The sequence below is a fragment of the Aythya fuligula genome, chromosome 2 (assembly GCF_009819795.1).
Source record: "Aythya fuligula isolate bAytFul2 chromosome 2, bAytFul2.pri, whole genome shotgun sequence".
Classification (NCBI taxonomy): Eukaryota; Metazoa; Chordata; class Aves; order Anseriformes; family Anatidae; genus Aythya; species Aythya fuligula.
Window position 1 is genome coordinate 137428519 of NC_045560.1, and position 13689 is coordinate 137442207.

Below are 13689 nucleotides of genomic sequence, written 5' to 3' on the forward strand. Positions count from 1 at the left end.
TAAGCAAAAGGGCACAAAAATGCTGAAATAAAGATGAATATCTGCGTTCTCCTGACTAGACTGGCAAAGTACTTATGGTGCTCAGGAATTCCAGTTCTCTTCCAAATCACTGTTGTGGTCTTAAGAGATTATTAGCCTTAAGGGAAAGGGGGTGTGATGTACAAGCCTTGGTTATCAATTTTAAGCTATGATGTCTTTAATGATAGCAAATTGGAAGACTCTTGGTAGAAAGGTTTACAGCAAGCAAGTGTTCTTTTATCGCAGCTACAAATAACATCTTGTATCCAATATTTTGTACACTAGACTTTTCCGACCTATTATGAAGTGAACTGAATCATAGTTTGTACTTGCTTAACAAAGCATTCAAGTGTTCAGGCTGTTAGGACTATTTGGTATCCAGGTGCAAAATATCGCTTCTAAGAGCCAAGGAAGATGGTAACAATCTGCAGCTTACACCACCTCTGAATTAACAAGTCATGATCAGTTCAGTTCTTCATTTGGACTCACTCAGTCTTGCTAGAAGGTCATAAGAAGATGGCAGAATGATCAGAAATGTTGCAGAGTAACACCATTGTGTGAAAATACAGAATAAGTGCTATTTCATATGAAATTACATGTACTACATAAGAAAACAGGGCAAAAGCTGAACTTTATTATTTTCTCTCCTTTTTTTTTTTTTTTTTTTAAATTTATGCATGCACCAATCCATTTGTTTTAAAGTCATATTTTCACCAAAGGTGTTTTTTTTTCAGTTTGTCCGATGATTAACCTTTTTGTACGTACACATTACAGTCAACTACAACATAAAGACAGAATTCACCATGAAATAACTCTTTGCTGAAGTCTTTATAGAAACTAAGAATATATAAAATTTTGGTTAGTTCTAGAGACCTAACTGTTTCTTACAAAAACTAATGCACTGACAAAAAAGGAGGACTTTCTCAGTTTTATTGTAAGAAAATTTTCTGGCTGAATCATGCTTCCTGTAAGAAGCTGTTGAAAGGTAGACAGATACATATTCAGTTTGCATGGCAACACCTTTCTGATGAAATTTACAGACCAAAATGACACTTTTTCTTCCATCACCTGCTGTAATAATATATTACAAGAATGTAATGTTCTAACATTTTGCACCATCTTTCCTCTTAATTCTACTAAGAACCATTTTAAATCAGCTGTGATAGACAAGTAACATGAGATTTTGTACCAAAATGAATATGCCATAGGAGGGAGGGAAGGGGAGAAATGATAATCTGTTTCTGAGAAATCTTTCCTGACTTTGTTTTTACAGCTTGAAGTGCAATCATGTTGTGTATTCCTTCCAAATGACAGCCTGCCTTCCCCGAGTACTATTGTATCAGGTGATATTCCTGGGACTGTCCGAAGCTGGTACCATGGCCAGGCCAGTATGCCTGGCACGCTAGTTGTCTGCTTGCCACAGGTAAAGATTATGAGTGCTGGACACAAACATATGGAACCACTGCAGGAAATCCCATTTGTTGTGCTGAGACCCATCCTTGAAGAAGGTAATGTGATAAATTCAAAAATTACTCTTTAATTTCCATTTATAACTTATATGAAAGTCATCTTCATTTTATTTTTGAAAACTTGTGATGCTGTGGCAGTTTTTTAGCAGTATGTTGTGTCTTAATGATGGCTAAGAATACTCATAACAATCTTTGCCCCATGGAAATCAAAGTGAAATTCATCATCAGTGAGCTTGCAGTAGTTCTGTAATATGTTTTAAATGTTTGTGGAAGCCAGAAAAAATAAGGACTGTGATTTTTTTCATTCAGTGTTTTGTTTTGTGTTTTTTTTTTTTTAATTACGTTATTGTGTAGCCACAGGCAGTAGGTTTGACACAACAGAGGGGGCACTGAGTTGTGAATTCTAAGACAGAGTGGAGGTAGGTGGGGAAAAATATCTTATACCGCCTTTTCTGGGGGAAAAATAAAAAGTGTCTTGGATCTAATATTTGAAGTAAGAGAAGAAAATAAATTTCGTACATATAGCAGACTATCAAAACAATGAGACTTTATTGGTCATCAAGATAAGCAACAGCCATGTTCTGGGTTGTTTATGTAGAAAGGTTTTTGTAGAGAAATAAGAACAAAATGAGAAAGTCGTATGAATGTTTATGGGTGGGATGCCCTTTTGCATAGGGTGAGGATGAGGAAAAAGTTTGGTAGTATTTATTTGAAAAGCTAATTTTTTATAGAAATTCGAATTGTGATCCAATTTGAGGGAAGAATTAGGTTGTAATATGCATCTGATTGAGAAATGGAGGCGATAAGCTATAAAGCAACTAAGAAGTGAAAACAAGCTACTAACATTTAATATGATTTTATAATCATATTAAGTCCTTAGAAATGACCAAAGTAAATGGCATGTAGATTTGCAGCAGTCTTTTGAAGGAATAGTGGTGTAAAAATCTTGGTTTACTCATATTCATGTGAAAAAATGTGTATTGGAAAAAGGTGCGACAAATATCCCTAACAGTCTTCAGTCTTGGTGTTTGTTTGTTTTTTTAATGGCGTCCATGAGATCTAGCCCTATAACCAAGTTGAAAAGCTCATGGAAATGTCAGTGAACACGTAGTTCATTATAGTATTCTTGAAATGCATTATTTGGAAAGTATTGTTGCTATTTTATATATTTGTTCTATAATGATGAGGGAAAGGCTGTGGATGTGGTCTACCTTGACTTCAGCAAGGCTTTTGACACCGTCTCCCACAGCATTCTCCTCAAGAAACTGGCTGCTCTTGGCTTGGACTGGCGCACGCTTCGTTGGGTTAGAAACTGGCTGGATAGCCGGGCCCAAAGAGTCGTGGTGAATGGAGCCAAGTCCAGTTGGAGGCCAGTCACTAGTGGCGTCCCCCAGGGCTCGGTGCTGGGGCCGGTCCTCTTTAATATCTTCATCGATGATCTGGACGAGGGCATCGAGTGCACCCTCAGTAAGTTCGCAGATGACACCAAGTTAGGTGCGTGTGTCGATCTGCTTGAGGGTAGGAAAGCTCTACAGGAGGATCTGGATAGGCTGCACCGATGGGCTGAGGTCAACTGCATGAAGTTTAACAAGGCCAAGTGCCGGGTCCTGCACCTGGGGCGCAATAACCCCAAGCAGAGCTACAGGCTGGGAGAGGAATGGTTGGAGAGCTGCCAGGCAGAGAAGGACCTGGGAGTGATGGTGGATAGTCGGCTGAATATGAGCCAGCAGTGTGCTCAGGTGGCCAAGAAGGCCAACGGCATCCTGGCTTGTATTAGGAACAGCGTGACCAGCAGGGCTAGGGAGGTGATCGTCCCCCTGTACTCAGCTCTGGTGAGGCCGCACCTCGAGTACTGTGTTCAGTTTTGGGCCCCTCGCTACAAGAAGGACATCGAGGTGCTTGAGCGGGTGCAGAGAAGGGCGACGAAGCTGGTGAGGGGCCTGGAGAACAAGTCCTACAAGGAGCGGCTGAGGGAGCTGGGCTTGTTCAGCCTGGAGAAGAGGAGGCTCAGGGGCGACCTTATCGCTCTCTACAGGTACCTTAAAGGAGGCTGTAGCGAGGTGGGGGTTGGCCTGTTCTCCCACGTGCCTGGTGACAGGACGAGGGGGAATGGGTTTAAGTTGAGCCAGGGGAGTTTTAGGCTAGATGTTAGGAAGAACTTCTTCACTGAAAGGGTTGTGAGGCACTGGAACAGGCTGCCCAGGGAAGTGGTGGAGTCACCATCCCTGGAAGTCTTCAAAAGACGCTTAGATGTAGAGCTTAGGGATATGGTTTAGTGGAGGGCTGTTAGCGTTAGGTTGGAGGTTGGACTCGATGACCTTGAGGTCTCTTCCAACCTAGAAAATTCTGTGATTCTGTGATTCTGTGAAGATGTGGCAGTTGTTTTGCTGCTTTGAGGATGGCCTTTTCTGAGAAAAAAAATACTCTGTTTTCTGCATATATATTGCTGAAACAAGCAATTATAAAGGATATGCTGTGAAAAATTGAGGTTGAGGCATATTCAAGAACTACTCTGCTTTTGCCATCTGAAATTTGTTTGGATCTGTAAGTGTTTTCCCTCTTCTTTTGTTTTACCATTTATATTGGTTTGACTCTTTTTCTCCTTCCTATATTTTAACTTAACCTGGATCAACAGAAGCAAAATACTGTTGTTAGTACTGAAAGTCATATCAGAGGTGTGCTAAATGCAGCCAACTGGAGGGAAAAATAGAGAAAGGTAATGTTTTTTTACTTTCAGTAGGAATGATCTGATTTGCTAATCATAGTGACAGATAAAAGATAAATTTAATGAAAGTCTCTTGTTGGCTTTAAGCTGATGATGTAATTTAAACCATTTATGAAAGTAAGAAGTCATTTGAATTTTGTCAAACCCAGATTTGAAGGAAAGATCCTAGTGAGAGAAAAGAATCCCCCTGGTTGGGATAAAGCCTATGGTAAGGAATTTATTTGTGTGTGGCTTTGTGCTCTGGGAATAATGCCAAACAGAAGTTCTCACAATCTTGATATTTTTGATTCTCTAATGGAGTTGTTGCCTTCTCCCATGCCAAAACTCCCCCTTAAACAGACTATTACAAAGTTTTTTTAAAGCTTTTAAGTTAACTTCTTTGTTTTTTCCCGTGAAGAGGTAAATATTTTTTAAGGACTTTCATTGGGAGTCTTTCAAATTTGCATTCTGTCTTTGAACAAAACTTCAGGGACATAGCATCATTCATAAAACATGTTACCACCTCTCTGAAATGATATTTATTCAGCCTTGCTTGTCCTGGAAACTATTTTTTGAATCATTCATTCTTTCATGAAGAAGATGTGAAAGGCTTATTTACAAGGATGCATCATTACTTTTAAGAAAGCTGTGTGCTCAGTCATACATTTTACTTATCACAAGAAAACTGAAGAAGGACATAAAAAAGGGAGCGTAGTCATACTGTCATTTGGGGATATTACAGCTTACTCACAGACTTAAGATATAAGCATACTGTAAAAACTGCTTATACAAAATTCCTTAATCGTGTCTTTCCATTTGTTTTCAGAGTTTGTATACATGTCTTTTCTGGAGTAATTGTAGTTTGTAGGGATATTTAAAAGAACTTTTTATGTTCTTTAACTTCTTAAGTTTTTAAGTACTATACTTGAAATAACTCTTAAGTATAGTACTTTGATTTGGAAACATAACTTAGCTCAGTCACACTAAGTAGCATATGATCAGAAATAGATTTAACTATTTAAAGAATGAGGTATTCTGTTGAATTTCTGTTGAATTACAGGTACTACTTGATAAGTTCCTTAAAAAAAAAGTTTTAGATTACATTAAGTATTATCTTTATAGTTCGAATCAAGCTTATGAGGAAAACTTTAGATCCAATTATTATCCAGGAGGTAGTATTTACTGAAGAAATTAAAACAGTTAGAAATGAGAAAATAAGTAGCTAGAAAGCTACTTATAGATAGCTGCCCAATTTAAGAGCAGGACTGAAATGTTTAGGAAACTACTTAAAGTGAGCTGTGACTTTCTGTGAATGTTTGTGTGTATCTGACTTCAGCTACTTGACAATTCATCTATATATTTTCCTGGTCATCACCAAGAATAGTAAAATAAAACATGGTGAAGTTAGATATAGACAAAAGTTGTTCTGGATGGGACTTCTGGACTGCTAAGTGCTCTTTCAAAAATCTTTGCATTCACATTTGACATGCTATAATAGGAAAAGAAATTGAAAACATGAAGGGAATTAAAATGTTGCTTTGGATGTAGCACTATGTTTTAGAGTAATAATGAGGACATTTTTGGCATTTGTAAAGTCTTCCTTTGCTAGAAGCTTGCATTTTAATTAGTTAGAATATTTTCCTGGCCTCCATTCATAATTTTAAATTAATTACTGTTTGTCAGTTTGTTCCCCCTCCTTCAATTTCTAATTTTTTTTTATTTTATTTTTTTTACAGTCCTTAACTGGCATGTGTAAAATGTTCCTCTCTGGGTTATACTGGTAATTTCTATCATGCAGTCTTTGTAAATATGTTATTTTTAGGTAAGATAAAGTAAGACAGGTATTTAAGTAAGAAACAGTAAAATACAGGGGAAAAAAAGTGTTTGAAATAGCTTCAAATTGTTGCCAATTGTTGCTGCAATTGCTGGGTATCACATTCACATTCTCATATGGATCACAGTATACTGACAATCATATAAATCACTATACTCCAAACATTTAAATATGAGGACGGGCCCTGAGAGAAGGCTTTTTTTGTGTGTGTGTGTGAACTATGACAAATTATATAACCTCACAGATATTTCGTAGTGTATGTTTAAACTCAGTAAGTTGTCATGTGACTTGTAAGGAAGTAGAAAATTAGGATATCTAATACTAGTGTCTGAATTAATTGTAATGAAGTGTTTTGATAATAAACTACTGCAATACAATAGCAGCATATAGACTTGAACACCCAAAAATGGCAGCTGAATGTTGGCAGTAGTATTTCGGCCATTCCTAGAAATAATTATCTTGCATTAGATTAAAATAATGCTGTATTTCAATATAAACACACAAAAATAATTTCTGTAAATTGTGAGATGACTATTCAAGTAAGTTGGCCATTTTTTTTTTATGGGAAACTATTTCCCATTCAAATAGTCATCTGGTTCATTTTATAATCCATGTCACCATCTCCACAACAAGGTAATTATTGTATTCAATTTATCTGTTATGGGTAATGACTTTATAAAATTAGCTTTCACATTTTAGTGACATTCTTTAGCATCTGAATGGCAGTGAACTTCAACTTAAAGAGCTTTTTATCCATGTGAGCTCTTGAATAGCCAGGCTGAAGTTAGCAAGTCATGTGTGTGCGTGTGTTTGAAGTCTGTAGAACTAAATCTCACCTGTTGCAGTGAGTGCTGAACTTGGACAAAGCTCTCTGTGCTTTCAACTAGGTGCATATATACGGTCATAATAACTGCTCCCATGTTGCATCACTGGGAGTAAGTACCCTCTACCTAATAAGTATCCTCTTACTTTAAGACCATTGCCCTATCACTACAGTCCCTGACAAGGAGCCCCTCTCCAGCTTTCCTGTAGGCTCTTTTTAGGTACTGGAAGGTTGCAGTGAGGTCTGTCTGGAGCCTTTTCTTCTTCAGGCTGGATAAACGCAATTCCATCAGCCTGTCCTCATAAGAGAGCTGCTCCAGCCCTCTGATCATTTTCATAGCCCTCCTCTGGACTTGCTCTACTGCTGAATGTTGTGCAGTACTCTAGGGGAGGTCTCATGAGAGCAGAGTTGAGGGGGAGAATCACCTCCCCTCTCCTTGCTGTCCCAGGATACGGTTGGCTTTCTGAGCTGCAAGCACACATTACTGGCTCATGTTGAGGTTCTCATCAACCAACACCCCCAGGTCAGGTCCTCCTCCTCAGGGCTGCTCTCAATCCACTCTCTGCCCAGCCTGTATTTGTGCTTGGGATTGCCCTGGCCCAGATGCAGGACCGTGCACCTGGCCTTGTTGAACTTCATGAGATCCACACAGGCCCACCTTTCAGACCTGTCCAGGTCCCTCTGGATGGCAGCTCTTCCCTCCAGTGTGTTGACCACACCACACGGCTTGGTGTAATGGGCAGACTTGCTGAGGGTGCACTCAATTTCGCAGTTCATGTTCATCAAGGATGTTAGATAGTGCCAGTTCCAGTACTGACTCCTGAGAAACACCACTCATTACTGATCTCCACTTGGACATTAAGCCATTGACAGCAACACTTTGAGGCCAATCCAGCCAATTCCAGCCAATGCCTTACCCACCAGGTGGTCCATCTGTCACATCCATGTCTCCCCAGTTTAGAGAAGACGATATGATGGGGGACAAATGTCAAGTGCTTTGCACAAGTCCAGGTAGATTAGGACAAGAGGTAATGTCCTCAGGTTGTGCCAGGAGAGGTTCAGGTTGGAAATTAGACAAACTTCTTAGGAAGAATAGTCAGGCATTGGAATGGGCTGGCCAAGTTGGTGATGGAGTCACTGTCCCAGGGGGTGTTTAAGGAAAGGTTGTATGTCAGTGTGGACATGGTTTACTGGGTAATATTGGTAGTAGGAGGATGGTTGGACCAGATGGTCTTGGAGGTCTTTTCCAACCTTACTGATGCTAGGTGATGTCTAATACATATTACAAAAGTAACTCACTGTAGAATAGAAGTCTTGTCAAAATATATCAAAGAGCAAATAATTGATGAATTCCAGAAAATTGTCTGGTGATCAGGTCAGTCAACTGCCAAAGATCTGGAAGTGGCATTTCGATTTTTAAGAAGTTATCAAAACAGTTGATCTTCATGAATGCACTTTCAAGTCTTTCAAACAGAAGTGATCTCTAGAGAAAGTAAAAAAATAAGTATTTATGACAGCTGTAGGTCAGGAACTAACCAGAATCTTCAACCGTACTAGGAGTCTTTCGTGTGTATCATTTATGTTCTTGCCATTAAGCGAAGAGGTGAGCTCTGGTTCCACTGAAGGCAATGTAAGTTTTACTTTTAATATTTTAGTATAAAAGAATCTCAGCAATTAGATGATGAAACATGGATGGTAAGGTTAGAAATGTAGAGAAAACATCTGCGAAGTGTGGCACTGGCCTTTTTCCATCCTTTATTCCTACTAATAAATGAGTTTTGAAGTAAGACCTATAAACACTGTTGCTTTTAATGGTTAGCACTTTGAGGTGCTGAAATATTTTCATAAAACCAGTCTCCAAATGAATGCATGTAAGCAATTATTATTTTTTAAGCAAATAAAGCAAACTTAAGTACAACCACAAAACAAGCCTTTATTAGGTGGACAGTTCTGGTATACTGTTAGAATGTCACATGGTGTATATGGAGCTGAGAAAGAGGAAATTGATGAAAATAGGGGGGATTTTATAGTTGTAAAATTGTCATATAGGTTCTGTAGTATTTGTTCAACAGCATACTGTGGTTTCTGTATGTGCAACAAAATTTGATCGGTATTTTTCTTCTAAGGTAGATACTGTATGCAGTGTAGAATAGTTTGCATCTCTCTTTAGAAGTTCTTCCTAATCCCTGAAATTTAAGCAATGTTAATTTAATGTGGTGGTCACAGGGAAAAAAAAAATCATGCATAGTAATTAGAAACATGTCGTTAGAGTTGACTTTGCATTTGAATTTTTTCCATCTATTGCAATTAATATTTTGTATTTCTTGGCTGACTAAACTTGGAAAAAATACAGATTGCTAACTACTTTTAAATTTATAATCTGAAACCTTTCCAAAATATTTTCAAGTTACTTTGGCTGAGCTGAAATCTTCAGTATGTCATAGCTGAAAAATAAACTACTGAATTTTTTAGTTCTTTCTTGGGATGAGATACACACGCTTCCCTGATACATATTCCTGACCATATATACCCAGTACTTGTGAATGACTCAGTAGAACTCTTACTAAAATAATAGAAGAAGGCATTTGGGTCCATTTTTATTTTTTCTAAACTTTTCTAAAATGTCTTTTAATTAATGGGAGTTAACACTTAACTAGTAGTATTTCTCAACAATGTGATTTCTCAGCAGGACAGTGTTGACCGTACGACACAAAAGGCAGCAAGCTGACTGTCTGTATATTGTTTAAATTCTCGAGTCCAAGTTATCTATTGCTTTATGAGACCCTTAGGATCCATTCCAGTGTACATCTGCATTTTTCTGCTATCTGTTCTGATTCTTAAGACTGGTGTCCATGCTTCTGGGTTGTCGGATGAATTTGGACTCTTCTTACCACTGTGATTCCAAGCCATGAGTTGTGAAAAAATTAAACACCATACCAAATGTGCTTCTGAATTTTGATATAGGAAGGAGTACTTTATCCTTTTTTTTCCTCCAAATGAGTGTGCTCTGTACAAAGATGAATTTTTCTGTCCTGAATGAGATTTACGGATGATCACAAGCATGCTATGCTTGGATGCAAGACTGCATATAGCAACCTTTATGTGACTTTTACTTGGGGCTGATGCCTTCCCTTGGTGGATTGAAGGCTCATACTCTGTCATTGAAGTGGGGACAAAAAGGCCTAACTTCCTCAGCGGAAAATCAGATAAATGGAATAATGAAACTTTGTTTAGAGGGAAAATAATATTCTGAAGTAATTGTTATCCTCGTGTATTTCTAAAGAGGAAAAAAAAACACATTTGTATATTGCAAGTGAAATGAGAATCACCCACTTATCTTTCCTTGTCTTATTTTCCCCACTTCTGTAGAGCATTCTTTGGTTCACGGTCTCTTGCAGACCTCAAATTCTTTCACTGGGAAAGAGAGAAGTTGGACACTCCTTCCGTTTTGATCATCTGTTTTCTCAGTTCTTCAGGTAGTTCCTTTCATCTCTGACTGGTAGAGCCAGAGATTTTCTCTCACTAAAAAGAGTTCCTGTAGGCCTTTTGAAGACTGACCCAAATAATTCTGTCTCTGGTCCTGCTTTGGAGAATTTTCCTGTCTGTTTTTTTTTCCCCATCTACTGACAATCTAAAGAAAACCATAATGTTTCTCTGATACAATCAAACTGGTTGTACCAAAGCTGTGTTGTTGGGCTCTGCCAATTGCTTATTCTTGGTAAAGGTTCATGATAGGATGCCAGGCACTTCTCTGGGTAGCCTCCCTTCTAAATATCGGAAATGAGTGCTCAGTGTATGTCTGTAGTAATTTGTTTTTACAAAATACATCATTCTGTTTCTGGGGCAAGAAAGGGAAGCGGTGGCAAGAGCACTGAATTCTGTTTTTGAGGTTTGGGGATTAATTTAATGTTCATTGACAGCAATTGCTGAATTCAAAGTGTTTTCTAAGGCCTTAACTGAGTTTTGAGAAAATCATACCCCAGTGTTTATGATGCAAATATTTAATTGTTTTCTCTCTCTCTCTTTTTTTTTTTTTTTTTTAAACTATTAGGTGATGCCTTTCCATGGACTATTAGTCTGCATCATTTCAGTATGTATACTCTTCTGGGACAACAGATGACACTTAATTTAGTGGAACCAATGGGCTGTACTTCTACTTTAGCTGTTACTTCACAGAAATTGCTTGCTTCGGGGCCAGAATCCAGACACTCATTTGTTGTCTGCCTCCATGTTGACCTTGAGTCTCTTGAAATAAAATGCTCGAACCCCCAGGTTGGTACATTTAATTGATTTATGAAAGGAAATTAAAAATAACTCGATTTAAGTACAATTGTTCTGCATTTGGTTGAAGAAGTTCTCTTCTGTCTTAATTTTTTTTTAACTGGGCCATCAAGATCAAGGTGCTTAGATTAAGATTTGCTTTGAAGCTCTCTCAAGTTTTGTAATTTAAACTCTTCTCAAAATGTAATAGCTACAATATAAATGCATCTTTTGGCTGATGGAATGAAATGAATTGCAGATGTACCATTAAATGCTATAGTGCTTTTCTGCTGTCACTGTGGGTTCGTATATTGAAATGGTTTAATGTAATTTTTTACCATATTCTCATAGAACTAGCATTTCTTTGAACATAACATGTTTTTAGGCAAACAATTATATCCTTTTGTAAGGAAAAAACACATGAATGTCTGAAAATAAGTTACCACCTCGTGTATGTTTATTTAAATTCAAAGAGGTCGTTAAATTTTCAGAAAATGCTCCTTGTATTTTACTGAGTTGCATCAAGTTTACTGTAGTCAACATAGTGTAGGTTTTCTTCGCAAAATTTTGAGTAATTTTTACTGTAAATTGAGTAACACTTTAATGACAGTTGCGATGTATGAACAGTGGTGTTGGCAGTAACACTCACGTTAATGAGAATTGCAAATACGCTTATGTCTGAGTAGGGCTCTGCATCCATTTATTATCTGCTCTAAAGTGTTACACACAAGTAGAAGTTTTTCAAAGGACAGCAAAGACAAAATGGTCTGTTTAGTGATTTATTTAATAGACAGAAGGAAAAAGAACACAAAGTATTATCATTTTGATCTGAAATGCAGTACATAATGCTTATAAAGTTGTATAGACTTATGGCCTAAGACTGAGAATGCTAAAGCTATGATGGCGGGTATAATTTTAATGTTGTCCTTTGTGTATACTCATTACAGTGTGCTTCTCAGACACGTGTTATTTTTCCCTTGCCTCGTTCTGTGTTCTATGAATGAAAAAAGTTTTTTAAACTATATGTTTACTTTATCGTCAATATTTGTTCTCCTGCCCCATTCACTGACTTCCATCCAACTTATTTCTGACTCACTTGATTCATGCCATTGTCTTCTCCACTAGTTGGGCTCAAATTGAGGGTTGGTTAAAATGAGATTGCACACCAGATGTGGTAAATTTGAAATGGAGAAACTTAAACGAGGTCTTCTTAGGCTTTTAAATCTGTATGACAAGTGTGTTTGCACATATAAAAGGTTGTCACTGTGTTATGAATGTGTAAATAAGAAAGGACAGAATTATGATTTTGCTGAAAACTGTACTTTTTACATGTCAAGATTTCCTGAAGTCTTTACTTTGCAACTTCATAGTATTTCCATAATGTTTAATGTATTAATATTAAATAATTTCACAGACTATGGAAACCTGCCTTATCCTATGTTAATAAAACTGTACAGATTTCACATTGCAGCTATTCAGAGAATTTGTAAATATATTCAGATGTTTATGTATCAAAATAGTTTGCTCTCTTTGACTTGAATGTACTTAGTGAAATTCCAGCAAATTCTGATCAACTATGATTTTTTTAATCTCCAAAATTATTACTCATTGTTAATAATAATTAATTATTTATATAAAATTTACAAGCTGAAAGATGTTGTTTTAATTGGAAGTTTTACCTAAATTTATGTTACAAATGAAGGAAAAAGAAAATAAGGAAAATACATTTTCAAGATCTCCAGACAAAATTTGCTCAAATAATTTGTTTTGCAAACTGTAGGAAAATATTTGCTATAAGAAAAATACAAATTGTAAGTTCCATAAAAATCATAATAATTATGAGTGTTGTGAATTGTTAAAATTAAGTTGCATGCTGGAATATCAGACCAAATAGACTAAATGTTGTTGTCTTAAATGATGTTCTTCTATATTATGACATTGTTCATTTATTGAAGTTTTATAATGACCAAAAAGACGTGGACAAATTGTAAGAATTCAGTGAAGGTTTTTGAGCAATTCTTTCTCCCTGCTTTATTTATGCAAAAGGTGAAAGAAAATGAGTCCTCTTTAACCAGATGTTCAAGAACAGAAGATGTAAAATACAATTACATAAACAGCGTTTGATATTTATAAACTCACCCTAGGGTAACTATGAAATTTGATTCTTTAGAATGACAGGCTATAATTTGTCTGCAGATGACAGCCTTAAATTAGGTGATACCTGGTGAATTTGTTAAATGGTAGCAAAGGTGAAGTATTTTACTGTTTGACTATTATGATTTAACGTGAAACCATGTTCTGATGGTTGTGTCACTGTAAAGTCAATAGATACTCTCTGTGTGCAAAGTTGTCAGGATATTGCCTTTTGTTGTATTGTTCTCAATTTTGTAGTAATGTGTTTTAAGTATAAAATACTGTAACATATTGAAATTCACAGATTTTGCCAAGTTGCCAGTGGGGTCTTACTGAGTTATGTGTGGTTTTGCTGCAAAGGGATTGGAAGCAGTGAGAGAGGGAAACATTTCTTAACAAATACTGGCAGAGTTATTCCTATTTTTGTCATACAATTTTTCTTTTCTTG

General features: G+C 36.9%; 1 protein-coding gene across 1 annotated transcript in view; it reads left to right on the plus strand.

The window, feature by feature from the left end:
• Positions 1-13689, plus strand: part of VPS13B (vacuolar protein sorting 13 homolog B) — a 459490-nt gene that overhangs the window by 229721 nt on the left and 216080 nt on the right. The window contains 2 exon segments of the mRNA XM_032182423.1: positions 1292-1526; positions 10900-11120. Coding sequence (XP_032038314.1) covers positions 1292-1526; positions 10900-11120 — 456 coding nt within the window.